Source organism: Poecilia reticulata, linkage group LG5, assembly GCF_000633615.1.
Source record: "Poecilia reticulata strain Guanapo linkage group LG5, Guppy_female_1.0+MT, whole genome shotgun sequence".
NCBI classification, from domain to species: Eukaryota; Metazoa; Chordata; class Actinopteri; order Cyprinodontiformes; family Poeciliidae; genus Poecilia; species Poecilia reticulata.
The window spans coordinates 13510099-13527342 of NC_024335.1; the positions used below are offsets into that span (position 1 = coordinate 13510099).

The 17244-nt window shown below is 37.7% G+C and overlaps 1 protein-coding gene across 1 annotated transcript in view; it reads right to left on the reverse strand.

Annotated features, from left to right (window-relative positions):
• The window catches only part of arhgef10la (Rho guanine nucleotide exchange factor (GEF) 10-like a), a 131819-nt gene that overhangs the window by 8852 nt on the left and 105723 nt on the right, over positions 1–17244 (reverse strand). Inside the window, exons 22-25 of the mRNA XM_017304635.1 lie at positions 14061–14275; positions 13084–13241; positions 10525–10667; positions 800–1099 (exon numbers count right to left, since the gene is read on the reverse strand). Of these exons, the coding sequence (XP_017160124.1) occupies positions 800–1099; positions 10525–10667; positions 13084–13241; positions 14061–14275 (816 nt within the window). The remainder of the gene's footprint in view (positions 1–799; positions 1100–10524; positions 10668–13083; positions 13242–14060; positions 14276–17244) is intronic.

The following is a 17244-nucleotide window of genomic DNA, read 5'->3' on the forward strand; positions in this document are numbered from 1 at the left end:
AACACTGCGAGCGCGCCATCTGAGGAATTCAAAATGGACTGACTGAAACAGCAGTGACATGTAAAATGAAGGTGAGAGGATCAGATAATGAAACTGGGACAGAAATAAAGTAAAATGAAAGCTGTAAAACTCGGGGGTTACTGGTACTAGTACACACACGGGAAAATYAGATGCAATATCAAAACAAACGAAACTCAAGAAATATTCTTTTCTGTTGTAATATTTGTAAAAAAAAAAACTTGAAGTAACCCTTGTAGCATGGTCTGTCTCAGTCAAATGTAAACTTTAAGGTCAAATGTAAACTTTTCTCCAGGTCCTGTCAAAGTCTTTCTTACTGGACTGTATACTGTGTTATTCTGTTTCTATCTAAAGTTCTTGGAAGATTTTGCCCACAATACCCAACCTAACCCTCTCCAGAAAACAAGTGGAGGTGGGCGATGAGGCCACATAAGCAGATAAAAAGCTTAAAGTCATACAGTTTACATCTGACCAACTGAATCGCTTTGTTCTCTTCCGTTTTAATTTTAAACAGTTTTAATTCTGGTATTTGGAGCTGAYGGAGCAAGGCTGTTTCTGACTCTTAGTTTCATCTGAATTTTTACATTTATCGCTTAAATTAAATTAGGTATAGAACAATACTGGAAATTATCTGGAGAGTAATAATSTCTTTGTTCTGTTGATACATTTTTGCATCCATATACAAACAAAAATAAACCCCCAAAAGGGAAAAAAACACAACAAAATTACTAATGTTGGTACTAAGTAAAATATTTTTAGAACAAAGTATAACATATCAGTAAGAAAACTGTTCATAGCAGAAACCATTGTGTAAAATTTTATGAAACAATAAACAATTTTTTTTTCTATATCTGAAGCATATGAATGCCTGAATGCATACAAAGGTGCTGATGTGTGTTGTCTGTTTACCAGTGTTCTGCAGCATTGAACGTGTTGAAATGTTGATTTCCTGCAGAAGCTCCAGTGTTTCTGTATGAAAGAGACGAATGGAGGAGCCCTCTGAGAAGGACATCCACACCCCCCCACCAGCACAGGCCATATGTGTAACACTGATCATTGGGTCTGGATGGACTTCAAATTTCTGCAAGAAAAAAATATATGGATGAACAATTAAAGCGTAAATAATAGCCCTGTGAAAGAACAAGCTCACCCCAGACAAATTTTGAGAAATTCCAACAAAGTGGGCGGAGCCAAGAGACACTGAGGGGCACAGCCAAGTGTGGAGATGAGTGGAGGGGGTTAAGTGAGGCTGTGGTCAGGATGAAAGAATCTCTGTTGCCAACTTGACACTTTACTATATTTAGCAACTCTCTTTTTTTTCTTTCAAAAAAGTAACTACTGACAAATCTCGCAACTTTTTTTTTGTTACTGGAGACGTTTGTGTGCAGGCACCAGTCGCTCTGCAGCCCTGCTGTGTCCTGAGCGAGTGAGTCAGTCATACAGCACAGCAGTCAGTCATACACAGCCATCCGTCCTCAGCATACCGCCAGTAGYCTGAGCAGAGAAGACCCAGTCCACTTCATGTTCACTTAGAGAATATATCACACATCACGTGCAGAGCTGAAACAATAGTGATCGATGCTCTTCATGCTCACAGTTCCAACTCCTGATTTGTGTGTCTGAGTGAGATGTTTTTATSCCCAAATGCGGTAGTGGGTGACGTAAAGCTTGTGACCAATAGGAAAATTCAACTGCAGTAGCCACCACTGAGATGACTGCAGGTAAAGTATAGCAGAATTAAACTAATTTGCATTGGATTGTCAATATTTGCACTGAAACATTAAGAACGCACCATTGGGAACAAATTTAGATACTTTATGTACTAAAAGAAAAGTTGATTTAGTTGATTAGTTACTCTTCAAGATGCTTGCTAAGCCCTCTTACTGATGCTGTCCCGGGATTTTGACCAAAACACATTGTTCATGGCAGTATAGTGAATTTCTACCATTTTAGTTTTCGTAAAACTTAGGAGTTCTGTTAGTTGTATGTCAAGTATTTGTCATATATCAACAAACTTCAATGTAATTATGGGGGATGACAGTATTTTAATGTTAAGTACAAGCAAAAATGATTGTTAGTTTTCTAAWTTTTKTTAAAACGATGGATTCGTTTTGAAATCTGCACAGATTCCCTTTATGGAGGATGGACTGAACTCTTTAAGATGGTCAAAGCTTTGAATATTGCTTTATAATCTACCTCTGCTTCACCGTTTTCCACAACTTTATCCCTGATCTGCCTGGTGTGATCCTTAGTCTTTATGATGCTGTTTGTTCACCAATGTTTTCTTACAAACCTCTGACATTTTTAGCTGAATTTATGTTGCGGTTTAAATTACATATAAATGGCTGTRTTTTCCAGTATGTGGACTTTTGAAGACCATTTTTTCCACTGGAATTCACAAAGGGTTATCACAATAAAATAGGCTAAATACATATGCAAGTCAGACTTTTGCAGATATTTAATTAAAAAAGAGAAATTCATAGCCACTTAGATTCCTGCTGTGTTGTTTCTTGATGGTTAGCATATTAAATCCTAGGGAAATATTTGATGAAAAATGAGAATAGAAAAATGTTCAGGGATGTGGAATTTTTTTACTACCTACTCTGTACATGCACACAATAGGAAATATTGATTTCTGCAGACTTGGCTAAAGAGTTTTAATATTTCAATCATGATTCTAAATCAACTATTAAAAMCCCCCATTTTTAACAGTTTAAAGCATCATTTGTTTATAGGTTGTTAATGTTGACTGATGAGGTCATCARAGACCCCCCAAATCACATCCATTWGTTGCCACAAACTTGCTTTTGCAAATTAGATCTAAATGTCCCTCCTAATTTCGTAATTTGCAGAGTCCCAGATCCACAGAGAATGTTTTTTTGCATCATTCTTGCAGCTTCAATCTTTTAAAGAGCACAATGTAGCAAGAGTTTCAGGCACACAGTCTTAATGAGTTGTTTGAAATAAATGCAATGAGCCTTATCGTGGCAACACATGCAGCCCCTGCGGTCTTTGGCGTGACAAGGGGTGGTTTGGGCATAATCTTGGAACTCATATCACCGTCAATACACAAGTTGCATAAAAACTGGGCAATTACTCAGCTTTGGGGTGGGGGAGACTGAGTGAGGATGAGAATTTACCACCCACCCCAACCCAAGCGCACTGGCAGACAGGGATTACCACCTGTTTGTGCACCCTTGCCAGTAGGCCTTCYTTTGTTTGAAATTAGGGAAAAGAAGCCTTTGATGTTTTTTTCTCTTTTAATTGATGCTCCAGCAGCGGGCGCCTTATATAGCTGGGAAACTATATATAATACATCTCAGTGTTTTTGCAGTGATCAGAAAGTTAAATATTTATAATTAGAAGGTAAATTTTACCCTCAGTAACCCACTTTTAATCAAACAGGACAAGCTTGCACAAAAACAGTGTTCAGAGTTTCGTCTTCCTATATGTTGCATAGCATAATTATCACATTAATCATTATCAAGCATGGTGGAGCTAACAGCGACTTTCAGCTCATCAATTCCTGACATACTGTGGTTGCAGATTGCCATCTTGCCAACCATATGTCTGAAACCACCTGGAGGGTGTTCTGTTAAGTGAAGAACAGTACATCACAGGAGACCAAAGRAGTCCAGAAAAGCAAATCACATAAGACGCTTTTTTTTAAAGCATGTCTTTAATATTTCTAGTAAAGTAATATATGCATTTAATCTAGTTTTACACTGAGTAGCTGAATTCCCTAAACATTTTATGATATATAGTCACTGTGGACCAAATGTGCTGAATGCCTGCTGAGCTGTGTCATATACAGGGATAAGTACAAGTCACAATGTTGCCCCCAACCAACAATCTGGTATTAGTCTACTGAATCCAGCAAGATGAGGTAGTCAGTGAAGCTTGACAGTAGTAATGTGCCCTTTTCCACTCAGCGCCGCAGTGTCACACTAACGGCAACATCCCTCCTATAGTCCACCTCCAGCGGCGGGAAATAACAACAGAGCCAGAGTCACAAACACTACAGCTGGTCTGAACAGCTCATTAGTCCTTCATTACACCAGGCGACAAGGTGTCTTTGTCCTTTGCCATGAGCTGAATCCACATCTCCACTGTGAGGGTGAGGGAGTGGACAGGGCAGCTGAGTGATAGGTTAAACCAAGAGGAGCAGAAAATAATATGGTGAAGAAAAGAACAAGGGGATGCCAGTAAGTACTGATCAGAGCCCGCAAGCACCATACATGTCTGTTTACGTTAAGGCATGGTAGAATCTGAGTGAAAGAGACCTCTGCAGTGGCCTTTAACACAAAGATCGGGCTATAAAAAGCAAAAGCGTCAGTGCTATCAGCAGATTCAATCAACCCCTACTGTCTGACTAAATTGTAGATCAAATTTTACTTGATTGGTTAAGATTTTCTTAATTTTCTCTCCAATTAAGCCGTTTCAAAATCCGATTGTCATTCTCAATTCCTGCTGCTATTTAGGCCTTTTATATGCTCTGATTAAATGTAAAATGGGTTTATAGTTTTTTTGTGTGGTTTTTTTGCTATTTCACTTACACTTTACTCTTTTAGGAGTAAAATGGTTTTTAAAAAACTATTCAAAACTAAGACAGTTTTATAAGACGTGGACCTTGGTAGAGAGAGCGGTTCAGAGCACGGCTGAAATAGGTTTTTTCAAAAAGAAACAAAAATAATGAGCCGATGCCACAGACAGTTCAGCAACAAAATAGCCCACTGAGACATCATTTTAATATTTCTCTGCCACTTAACTTTCAGCGCTCACCTCTGTTCTTTAAGAAATATGCAAAAGGGTATAAATCCAGTCACTTTGATTGTGAAAAGAAAGCTGCATGGATTCAGATTTTGTAGTCTCCAAAGGATAATACTGGCCCACAATAGGGGAANCAGTGTTCAGAGTTTCGTCTTCCTATATGTTGCATAGCATAATTATCACATTAATCATTATCAAGCATGGTGGAGCTAACAGCGACTTTCAGCTCATCAATTCCTGACATACTGTGGTTGCAGATTGCCATCTTGCCAACCATATGTCTGAAACCACCTGGAGGGTGTTCTGTTAAGTGAAGAACAGTACATCACAGGAGACCAAAGGAGTCCAGAAAAGCAAATCACATAAGACGCTTTTTTTTAAAGCATGTCTTTAATATTTCTAGTAAAGTAATATATGCATTTAATCTAGTTTTACACTGAGTAGCTGAATTCCCTAAACATTTTATGATATATAGTCACTGTGGACCAAATGTGCTGAATGCCTGCTGAGCTGTGTCATATACAGGGATAAGTACAAGTCACAATGTTGCCCCCAACCAACAATCTGGTATTAGTCTACTGAATCCAGCAAGATGAGGTAGTCAGTGAAGCTTGACAGTAGTAATGTGCCCTTTTCCACTCAGCGCCGCAGTGTCACACTAACGGCAACATCCCTCCTATAGTCCACCTCCAGCGGCGGGAAATAACAACAGAGCCAGAGTCRCAAACACTACAGCTGGTCTGAACAGCTCATTAGTCCTTCATTACACCAGGCGACAAGGTGTCTTTGTCCTTTGCCATGAGCTGAATCCACATCTCCACTGTGAGGGTGAGGGAGTGGACAGGGCAGCTGAGTGATAGGTTAAACCAAGAGGAGCAGAAAATAATATGGTGAAGAAAAGAACAAGGGGATGCCAGTAAGTACTGATCAGAGCCCGCAAGCACCATACATGTCTGTTTACGTTAAGGCATGGTAGAATCTGAGTGAAAGAGACCTCTGCAGTGGCCTTTAACACAAAGATCGGGCTATAAAAAGCAAAAGCGTCAGTGCTATCAGCAGATTCAATCAACCCCTACTGTCTGACTAAATTGTAGATCAAATTTTACTTGATTGGTTAAGATTTTCTTAATTTTCTCTCCAATTAAGCCGTTTCAAAATCCGATTGTCATTCTCAATTCCTGCTGCTATTTAGGCCTTTTATATGCTCTGATTAAATGTAAAATGGGTTTATAGTTTTTTTGTGTGGTTTTTTTGCTATTTCACTTACACTTTACTCTTTTAGGAGTAAAATGGTTTTTAAAAAACTATTCAAAACTAAGACAGTTTTATAAGACGTGGACCTTGGTAGAGAGAGCGGTTCAGAGCACGGCTGAAATAGGTTTTTTCAAAAAGAAACAAAAATAATGAGCCGATGCCACAGACAGTTCAGCAACAAAATAGCCCACTGAGACATCATTTTAATATTTCTCTGCCACTTAACTTTCAGCGCTCACCTCTGTTCTTTAAGAAATATGCAAAAGGGTATAAATCCAGTCACTTTGATTGTGAAAAGAAAGCTGCATGGATTCAGATTTTGTAGTCTCCAAAGGATAATACTGGCCCACAATAGGGGAAAAGAAAGAGTTTAAGACATTTAAAAATATCAAAAATGTTCTTACAGAGAAATATACTGAATTTTGTAGACAATTTTCATTCACTTATTCTTTTGTAAAGCTTTGGTCCACCAATTTGGATGTTAGCTGAATGCAAATTTGCTTTAGTTATTATAACATAAGTTGGGTTGTCATGATACAAACACTTCAAAAACGACAAAGGTACTAAGACAAATATTTTATACTGCRRAAACATGGTTCTTTTAAATTAAGAGCAAAAAACATGATTAATTACATGTTATGTAATTATGGAACAATTCAGCCCTCATTTAGAAAGATATACAATTTAAAATTGTCACTTCCAGGTTTGGTAAAACAGTAAACAAGACAACACTTCATATAAGTGGTAATATTCTTTAAGGAAGTATGTAACTTTGATTTAGTAATTATTCTATCATGATTGTGCATCCTTTAGACTTATYCCTTATTTTCACATAACAAATACCACTGAATACAGTGACCGATGTGCTGTGTTTCTTTGACTTGTCTTTAAAGCCAAGTATTCAAAGATCAAATTCTGTCCAAAGTGAAATATATTGAAATATTGATTAAATTACCAGGAAGCTTTAAATTATTTTGGATGACTGGATGAATCACCAAGGGTATTTGCTGACCCTTTTGTCGCCAATGTTGGCTTTTTCTCCGTTAAAATAAAAAAAAATTCCCAGATTTGGTCTGAAAGGACGAACTGGTTTATAAACCAGCTGCTTTAGCCGCAGGAACTTAATTTATTTCTGTATAGTATAATTTGGTCATCCTGTCCATAATTTTCATTTACCCCAGTAGTGGGTAGACAATGTAATGAAATYATACAAAGATGGAGGCTAAAACAAATGTGTTAGTGCTATCAAACTTCCTTAGKGTTCTGCTGGTGCCAATTTAGGAACCACAGGAAACAGTCTTGTTCTTCCAGAAAGAGTAAAGGTTATTTTTTAAATAACAGATTTAGAATTCAAGACTTGTAACAAGATGCTTGACTGCAGGATGAGTCGCAGAAAATGAAACAGGGCAGCGATGTCCTTTTAAGTCATAGAAAAACAATTTAAAAGTGCAGGAAATTTGACAAAACAATGACAATCCATGTAGGAAAGCAACGCAGCCAAGAACGTGACTGTTCAAACCTGTCCTGTCTTSTTGGAGGAGCAAACATAATTCTTGTTCAGGTTCTTTACATGCACAGCGGCTCCTATGCAGCTCGTACCCTTGGGTCCACATTAGTGAGTAAGACAAGGTTAGCAAAGAGGTAACTAGAGCTGACCTGCCAAGCTCTCTGGGAGACACCCTGAACCAGAACTGTGCTTTCATTGCGTGACCAATCAGCTGCTTAAGCATAAGTCTCTAGAGGACAGGGTAAGGGAAGAAGAGGTGATGAACAAAAGGAGACATTTGAAGCTCAGCTCTTTCCTGATTATGTGGATCCTGGAGCTGACTTGGTAAGCAGCTGTCCTTTTAGTGAAAGTCCAGATTTGTCAACTGCTTCTCCTCATTTGCTGCAGCTTACAGCCATGATAATGAGTAATTACACCATGTTAGAAAACRAAGGTTTGGAAATCAGGACATATTAAAAAAAGCCATGGCTGGTGCTAAAATTAAGCAATTGCAACCTCAGATAAGCAAACAACATATGGTGTATTTCACTATGTCATTAATTATATAACTAAGACTTTGTCGGGGAAAAAACTGTAGGAATTACATTGTAATGCACTGAAGGACAGCCGKTTACAAGCAACAATCTAAATTAATGGCCTTCTGTGAGTTGGTATTAGTCCCCATTACGTGTTCAGGAATTGTGTCCAATACACTCCAATGAAACACTTTGACTCCTTTCTTCTGTAGACCAATCTTATTCCCCATTTTAGCTGCCAGTGTTGGTGTGCAAGGACTCCAGATGCTAAATTCAGCGTTATGAATTGTTGCTCTTTGACAAACCTCTTTTAAAAGTGTAGGAGGAGACGGGGGGGTGTTTAATGTTTCTTACAATGGTACTGCAACAATATTCAGTATTTAAATGCTATCCGAGACTTAGGGTAGGGAATAATTATTTTGCAATTTCTCCGAGTAGCAAGATTGCATAAAGTGGTGCTTCAAACTTTAGGAAGAATTGCCTTGAATACCTTTGTATTGCCTTGAACATTTTCCACTTGTTAAAAATTCTTCTCGTGATGAAAGAATGGACAGTTGATTGGTTGGAAAAAAGCCTTGTAAACCTTTCTGGTTATTGGACCATAACAATACTTTTATGATCTTGCTGATGCCAAATCCACATAACATCTCGTCAGTGCTAGTGATGCATACGGAGGTTTGTGGGCTCAGGATGTTCAATTTCACACAGATGAACCGGCGACTGGACAGAAGCTAGCTGAAGGAAGCTGAGGCTCACTTAACTTCATTTTATTACATGTTGAAATGAAGACTGTATCTGATCTAGTTCATATTCTCCTAAAAGTGAAGCTATTGYTTTTTTTTTTTTTTTTTGCTTGTTTGATAAATGTTATCAAACCTATCAGTAAAACGTGAACTTATCCATCCTGCATATATTCACTACATAAGCTTTTTTTTATTCTCCAACATAAAACTCAATCTATTTATTCAACTATGTCCAATCACCTGGGACATATAATTAGATAGTAATGGGTTTCAGTTTGGTCTCTCAGTATCATGTTTACCTTGCCCAGAATAATTTGGTTTTATGTCATTCATTATCATAGACCACAGCCAGAAAACTYGCMTTGCTCTACACTCTTAATGACAAATCAAAAAGAGAGAACACCTCGGAGGATAACTGCACAAAAATGGAAATAATGACAGACACAACCGCCAGTTTGACTTTTAGAAAATGATAGTGCAAGGCACTGTATCATCACACAGTTCCTGCAGTATAACTTATTTGTGTAGKGCTTCTACACATTTTTTATGAATCTACAAGAGGGCCTGCCTCGTTGTCCATGTAGTGGCTCCAGTGGCAGTAAATCTTGATGACATTGCAGATTAGATTGCTGGCTCTCAAAGGTTGTATTCATAAATCTTCMTTGAAATGAAAGAATATTACCTCAAATGTTGCACAAAAAAAAAAAATGTAAAGATAGCATAATGTCTTGTTGGTTCTCTAAAGCTTTAGCGACGTTTTAGTTTAAAAAAAATTACAGAATTCTGTGGACAGAATATGTTAGGATTAATAGATTAATAGAAGAATCCGTTTCCTTTATTTTTGTTTTCAAAGTAGTATTTCTGAATTGTTTTTACTATAAAAGGATTTTTTTTTACAGTTTAGCAATAAAATTGAGTTTTTAATAAATAGTGTACTTTTTGGGAAATTTAATTTCAGAGCAGCTAAAATGCCTTTGCATAACCAGYAAGGTTTTAAAAGTGATGGTTACYTTGAAAAAGCAACTTGACTTCTGATTACTCTGTAAAAATGTATCTTAGTTACTTTACTGATTACTTGATTTTATAACTAATTAACTTGGATTACAAGTTACTTTATTACTTACATTCAGCAGCTGTGAACAGCCTCAACATAACAACCTGGGTGAGTAAATCTTGTTTAAGGGAAGCATTTCAGTAATCATGTCCGAGTGTGTCTGGCGAAATTGAACTTCATTTTCTAAGAGATTTAGAAAATAAAAATTTGTTACTGATTTTAAAAAAATAAGAAGGTTTAAGAGTGGGGGTGGAGTTGTGTGTGTGGGATGGCAGGTGGAAGTTCAGGTTTCACAACACTAAGTTCTTTTAGATCTTTAGGTATTGTGATGTATTTCTGTATGTTTTCTTCTTTTGTGGTTAGGTCASTGTTGAAAAAAAGATTTTGTTATGAAAATTTTAACCCACAAAACAAGAGTTTTAGGATACTATAGGGCAGGGGTGTCAAACTCCAGTCCTCAAGGGCCGCTGTCCTGCAGTTTTTAGATGTGCCACAGGTACAAAACACCTGAATCAAATGGCTTAATTACCTCCTCAGTTCTCCAGAGCCTTGCTAATGACCTAATTATTCTATTCAGGTGTGGTGCAGCAGAGGCACTTCTAAAAGTTGCAGGACACCGGCCCTCGAGGACTGGAGTTTGACACCCCTGCTATAGGGGTTTACCTGAGTTGTAAGGGTAGATATTTGTATGACTGTGACAGAGTTCCCACAGCTTGCCCACACAGATTCATCCAGCACCAGCAAAGTCCGTATTGGCTCCGCTCCCAGGTTAACGCATATTGGAGATTCAGGGTCCCAGAGGTCATCTGCAATAACACATAAACCTTTTTATCTCAAAGATTAACAGAAAAGTCAAAAAATCATAGGCTTTTTTTTTTTTCCAAGGTAGCTAATAAACTAGAAAAACAGGCCRTCAGCATTTACACCAACGATGTCATATGGAGTGAGGCAGCTGTGGTCAACTTAAACCACCAGTTTCAATGAGCAAACTTGTCGATGCAAAACACCTAGAACATCAGTGAAGAAGGTTCAGTAAAGGTCTTTTTTCCCGTTTCTGTGAAACAAGTGATGTGACAGAAAATTTGCAGTGGGTTGAATAGAACTATGATCTTCTATTTGAATAAAAAAAAGTGACACTGTAAATYATCACACACTGTGCAGAACAACATTTGCTTCTTCACCACCCACATACTAATAAGTTTYGAGTAAACTTTAATGCACTCTCCCACTGTGCTATCRCCAGCTTCTGMCCCTTTTTGAAAGGAACTTCAGTTCTCAATGTCTCATCAGATCATTCTGCCTTATTGGTGTGAAAGTGAAGCAGACCTTTTTCTTGGAGTCCTAATCACAAGGCCAGACCTTGCAGGTAACACAATAGCCCATTTTAAAGGGGATTACACAAGCCTTTCCATTTGCTGTGCCTTAATGAAGGGAAATTAAAGAAGGGGGTGCATTCAGSCATTTAATTAACATTTTCAGTTGTTTATTTTTCCTTTTCATAGAAGAATAGCTTTACAATACCTTCTGACTTCCACAGGTTAATTGTTTGGCATGTTCTAAAGGTCATTTTCCCACCTTTTCAAAATTCACACTTGCAAATGCGCCTCTGATCCTCTGTTAACCGAAGCCTTCTCCATCTTTAAGGCCACATTTACACAGTGCCGATTTTGGATGTCTCCAATGATTGGAATCTCTGACTTTGCCACTGTTTGAAACCAGATCTCAGAGTGGAACTTTTTGTTAAAAACCCCCCATGGAGGTGTGGAGTACTCCGCAGGTGTGAAAGCAAACATGCGCGGAACGCTAGGCTGCAGGGTTTGTTCTACGACAGATAAAAACAACGGCGGATTGCATTGTGCTGCGTGTGCCACTCATCCTGTTYAGCTCAACATAACTTCTGATACAGAATATGCATGTGTCACATGAGCACTTGGTTTATCGGAAAGGGGTTAAATTCAAGTCGTCTTCGCAGTCTCGTCTAAATGTGGAACATTTGCCTAATAAACATCCAATAATATCAGCASCTGCCAGACATYGGTCTTGTGTTGATGTTCCTAAAGACAGGGAATGGGCTTGTCACGTAGAATCAAATTTCTCACCAGAAAGCTAGCCTAATGTTTGATGGACATGTCTTGAGAAACTAAAGCTAAAGCAAACCTAAAACAAAGCAGTAATGTTTTGAATGTCAAACAATTTTTCTGGTGCAAGTGTCAGGTGACTGTATTTTTTTCTAGTTGTTGCAGACGGTATCATGCTTGACAAGGGCATGAATCTTTAACAGGTGTGCCAAATCCACAAACATTCTCTGACACCCTCGGGAGCTCTTCTCCTGTCCTTTATTGTTATATATATCTATAAAGCATGAATAGTAATATTTAATCAGCATGCAGCAGCTTGGTGTAATTAATCATTCTCTCAGCTTGGGAGAAGTGGGGAGCGCGGTAGGCAGACAGGCACGCTGACATACTTTGGCCAGGTAAAAGGAACCCACTGATAGAGCTATTGTGCTCCTGCTGGCTCTGAAGACTACAAACCTCTGCTGAGATGGTGTTAAGCCCCATTGGCCTTCTGCAACGCCTGACTAAACATGGCATGCCATCTACCACATGGTGAAATGTTACGTTCATATTTGCAGTGGGTGTGAAAAATCCCTCTGAAGGAAAGGGGAGAAACATAATGACAAAAAGTAATTTAAAGGCAACCGTTTTGGCAGCTCAAAAATAATGAATGCATTCTGTGATTTTATTTCCCTAACACCAATATTTATAGGGTAACTAAATAACAAGTTTGCCTTGAATATAATAGTTTTTGTGGTAGCTACGTGAAGTGTGAAAACTATTACAATAATTATTTCAAGGTTTGAAGAAGTTAGCTTATAAATGGCCCAATGGTAAAACATAAGATRCCCAAATCATCTGATGTTTCAATATGAATAAATAAACTAGCATAACAAAAAAATATAAACTTAAAAAAATATTGCTTTCTTTTTGTATGCTTTTYCAGGGTTGTAAATGTAAGCATTAAAATAAGTTAATATAATCATTCCAACATGCCTTTGTACCTTAAGCACTGTGTTTTTATTAAATTGTTTTGAAWTTTTTTTTWRSMWWAMYWAAAAAAWKKTTTTYCCYTYMRRRGGRMYKSMMYTWARRWWWTYCCCMWWAMMRRAAAAAAAAATAAAACCATTAGTACAGAGAGARAGGGACTAACCAAGAACCTCACCATTGTTATTTCTTCCATAAACCATCACTGTACCATTCCTCAAACCCGCAAACAGGAAGCGAGCGGAGTGCTTCAGGCACAGCACAGGGCAGCCCTCTGGGTTGTGGAGGGTCAATAGGCATTGTGCTGCCGTGTCCGCGCTCCCATAGACCAGAATGCTGAAARCACAACAGTAGCACGAGCAAACATGATAAATGAGTGTCATTTGAAATGACAGAGTAGCTCGTTTTCATGCAGTTTGATTTAACAGTGCACGAAGCATTTCACATGTGGAACCACTCTGTCTTTCGCTTGCTTTAAATGCCACCTGAACTTTGCAGCATCTTATTCTCCTCACGATGAAAACTGCATATTGCTGTTTATTTATCTCTGGCAAAATAAAAAAATCTGCAGCATTGGAGCTGACAGTCTTATGAGACTTGAAATTGTTAATTTGTTTTTCTTTTTAATTTTATTCGCATAGCTAGATGAGTTATTTTTTTCCCTAGATAGGTTAACATTAACTGAAGGATAATGAGTCAGCACAAGTAAACTGCCCTGTTCTGTATTTTTCAGTCACATCTGTGACTAAAAGAAGCCCACAATCCCTACTGTTAATTAAGGATACATACAAAGGTAACAATGCGTTATCTGACTGTGCTTTCTGTGAGAAAATCAAAAATCTATTCACTGTTGCTGTGACTGGAGACTGAGATTAAATCCATCCTTTAAACCTTTTGATCTCCTCAGTGAGGGCATCAAAAGCTTTATTGGATTTAAAAATGAAACTGATCTTTGCACAAGTGGCAGTATTGATACTTTGCAGGAATATCAACTCTGACTTCTTGTTCTGATGAAATATTGACAGGCAAATCTTTACAATTGAAAATCTTATAAGGGSTTGGCAAATGATAGTATCTGATTTTATTTTATAACAAAAGCTAAACGAAGGTGTAGYGAAAGGCATTTTGTTACATTTTTAAGGATAAAGTGCTTACCGGCCATCATCTAATCCAACACAAATGTTGGTGCCGGTCCCTGCGGCGGCCTTGTGAGTGCCCACATCTTCCTCCTCTGTTGGTGAAGGCGCCTGCACGTACTCCAAGCATCGAATCGCAGAACTGATCTGTAGGCTCTTCACAGCGCGGGGGGTAGGCCTGTTGAGGGAAAAAACCTCTATGTGGCCCTGAAAACCTTCGCCYGCACCAGCCACCTGTATGGAACAAAATAAAATCTCATTKAAAAAGGACAAAGACTTAAGAAAGAAAGACTTAAGCAAGGAATACTGTTTTTCAATTTTAACCTTTCTTCTCTGTGATCTCCTGAAAACTTCAGCTGATCGGATGGATTTTATAAATTACAGAAAATGTTTTCTTAGTTTAGAGTGACTCCGTTTAATAAGATGATTACATTAAAATAATCTGAAGATTTCACATATTGGTTATAGGAAAATTACTATTATTATGACTGAGGTGATTGCTCATACTTCCTCCCCTACAATCTGTTGTCATGGTTACACTAAAATCAATTTCTCATTGGGTGATAAGCCTTGTGAGGAGTCTTGAAGCTATTCCTGCCAAGAAGCTGTTGTGTGGCACAAAGCATGCACAGATCTGACCTCTCAAAAAGCTTTTGTCCATCAGAGTAGCTGGATCCGACCCAGTCATAATGCTTGATCGACGTTCACAGACCGGTGTTATAAATGTATTATTTTATATTGTACAACATGGTAAGCTGTCTATTTGTATAAGAATGTTTTTTATTTGTTTCCATGTCGTGGACATATTTATGGCTTTGGTGACTTTTGAGAGCATGAGCTTTGTATTGACTGCATGGTTCCAAAGTGAGGAACCTGCAGAATATTCCAAAATCCAGAAGTGAGAAAATTAATCTAGACAAACCAACTCATTTCTGAAAAGAGAGGTGAAAAAATAGAGCTGCTGGATTACCATGGTGAAATAAGACTTTGGTATCTCTTAATCTCTTAATTTTCTTTCCCCATTTCYAACCATCCCTCCTAATTTAAAACAGATCTTAAAAGAATGTATTATAATGAAWAAAATGGTCATTTCTTTATCAGATGTGAYTTTTTCCTTTAAAAYCATTAGTAACAGTAGAAAGGTGTAATCAATGCTTCAGATACATTTTGTTTGACTGATTGATTAAAGACAATTTTGAAAGTTGATCACCAATGACTGGTTTATTGACATTAATGTRTTTTGAAGTTARTAATATATTTTTCATTTGCTATGMAAATGTTACGATACCTGATGACATACTTATTACAAAGATTATTCTGTTGAAACTGAAGTTCAGAAAGCAGTCSTCCTCAGATCATTGTTAAACTGCTTTACATATCTTTAAATTGTGAAGGTCAGAGGAGAACTTGTCTTAGTTTGAATGTTTCTTAGAAGTCAACAATGGAGGCTTAAAAAAATGTGTGAATCATTGATCCTTTCAGACCTTGTCATTTTTATCCCCACATTCTTTTTCATAGCACATTGCATAATATCATCCCATGAAGATCAAACAATCATCTAAACGTCTACAATCTTTTCATCACTGAAGAACAGAGAGGGTCTCATAAGTTTCTGAAGAGCTTTGAGTTGCCTGACAATGAGGTTTTTCTTTTTCTTTTTTTGCTGCCTAGATCAAATGTGAGATATATTRCTACAGTCAAGCAAAGATAAAATAAAAATAAAATCATTTTCAATTAAMTCAACTTCTTATRAGAAATTATACAAGGTCACGCCATACACTTCCAGATTCTGTTTTCAGGACCACTGAAAATTAATAACACAGAGCAGCTGGGAATCTATGGTGTTTGGTCGCAGTTTGGAAAATAATTTTCTCATACAGCATCTAAAGATGTCTTTGAGACCTCCACRAGCAAAAGGGCCGTAAAAACGATACCATACTAAGGAAGACAGCAAGATATTCACATGAAACTACASCAGTCATAATGAGTGAAAGAGGATCCAACATGTCAGAGTGAGTGGAAATCTAACAAGCAGARATTTAATCAGGGCTTGACTTTRTATGTATCACTGCTGTATTGGTTTTTAAGTTTCCTTTTAATTCCCAATGTTGAAATAAAATAGGAAAACAGAAGTTATCCAACCTCTCACTGACAAAATTTCACTTAAGGTGGCATTGTTGTCACTGCCAAACAATTCCTGTGTTGTGTCTTGGTTCTAATGTGATTTAAATTGTTATGCCTGTAGGAGGTCAGACAAATATGACTTTCATAGAAAAAAAAATTCCACCTGCTTGATGTAAAGACAGCAAGGAATTATTTCCTCTGTATAAATCATAACATGCGAGTGGGACATGGGCTAAATATAGTCTTTAGCTTTTCTCTGCAACACTCATCCTTATTTGCATGCAATCATTTGTTTGATTTGTATCAGCACACAGAATCTGGACAGGAGCAATCCTTTGGGCTCTTGAAAATGAGCCAGAACAAATAATGGTCTGTTGCACAGGGTGAAAAGAAGATTGGGAGCACTCATCTTGCAGCAAAGGCTCCCCCACTCCAAAACAGAACAGTTTCAAGTCACTGAAGAACAACAGCCAGAAGCAGTCCAGACTCAGCCAGGCATTTTAACATTCTTTTCTCATATTCTTCTAATTAAACTTGTACGTATCTGTTGAAAATGCTGTGTTCTGGTGACATCATTGCCATTTATATAAAATACCAAACAACTGGAGTTGTGTCCTGCACAACAGTTGTACAATACAGTTGTGTTCTGCTTTAATCACATACCTAAATCAGTAAATGCTCTGGTAGCATTTAGTAGATTGTTGCTATGAAACCAGTGAAAAGCAGAATGAAGTGGCTGTGTCTGAATTCACTTAATACAAAGTAAAAAAAACAAAAACTGAAGGCTAAGAGTTCATTTATTAACCCTGACATGGATGCATCTAMGCTTTTCTCTACAGCAAATGTATTCTTGTTGTACACAATAGGAAGCAAAATGGCACCATTTGAGGAGATTTTGTTCCCAAAAACGAGRACTACGAGGGTAGAAAAAGTGGGACGGGGAAGGTGAAGGCATTCAGGCAAACATTGCAGTATCAGGCTGATTAGACACAATGTCATTACTCTGATCAAAGCGTGCAGAAATCCCCATAGCCCATCTCACTTTAACATGATTAGTGTCATCCCTTATTTGACAAGGC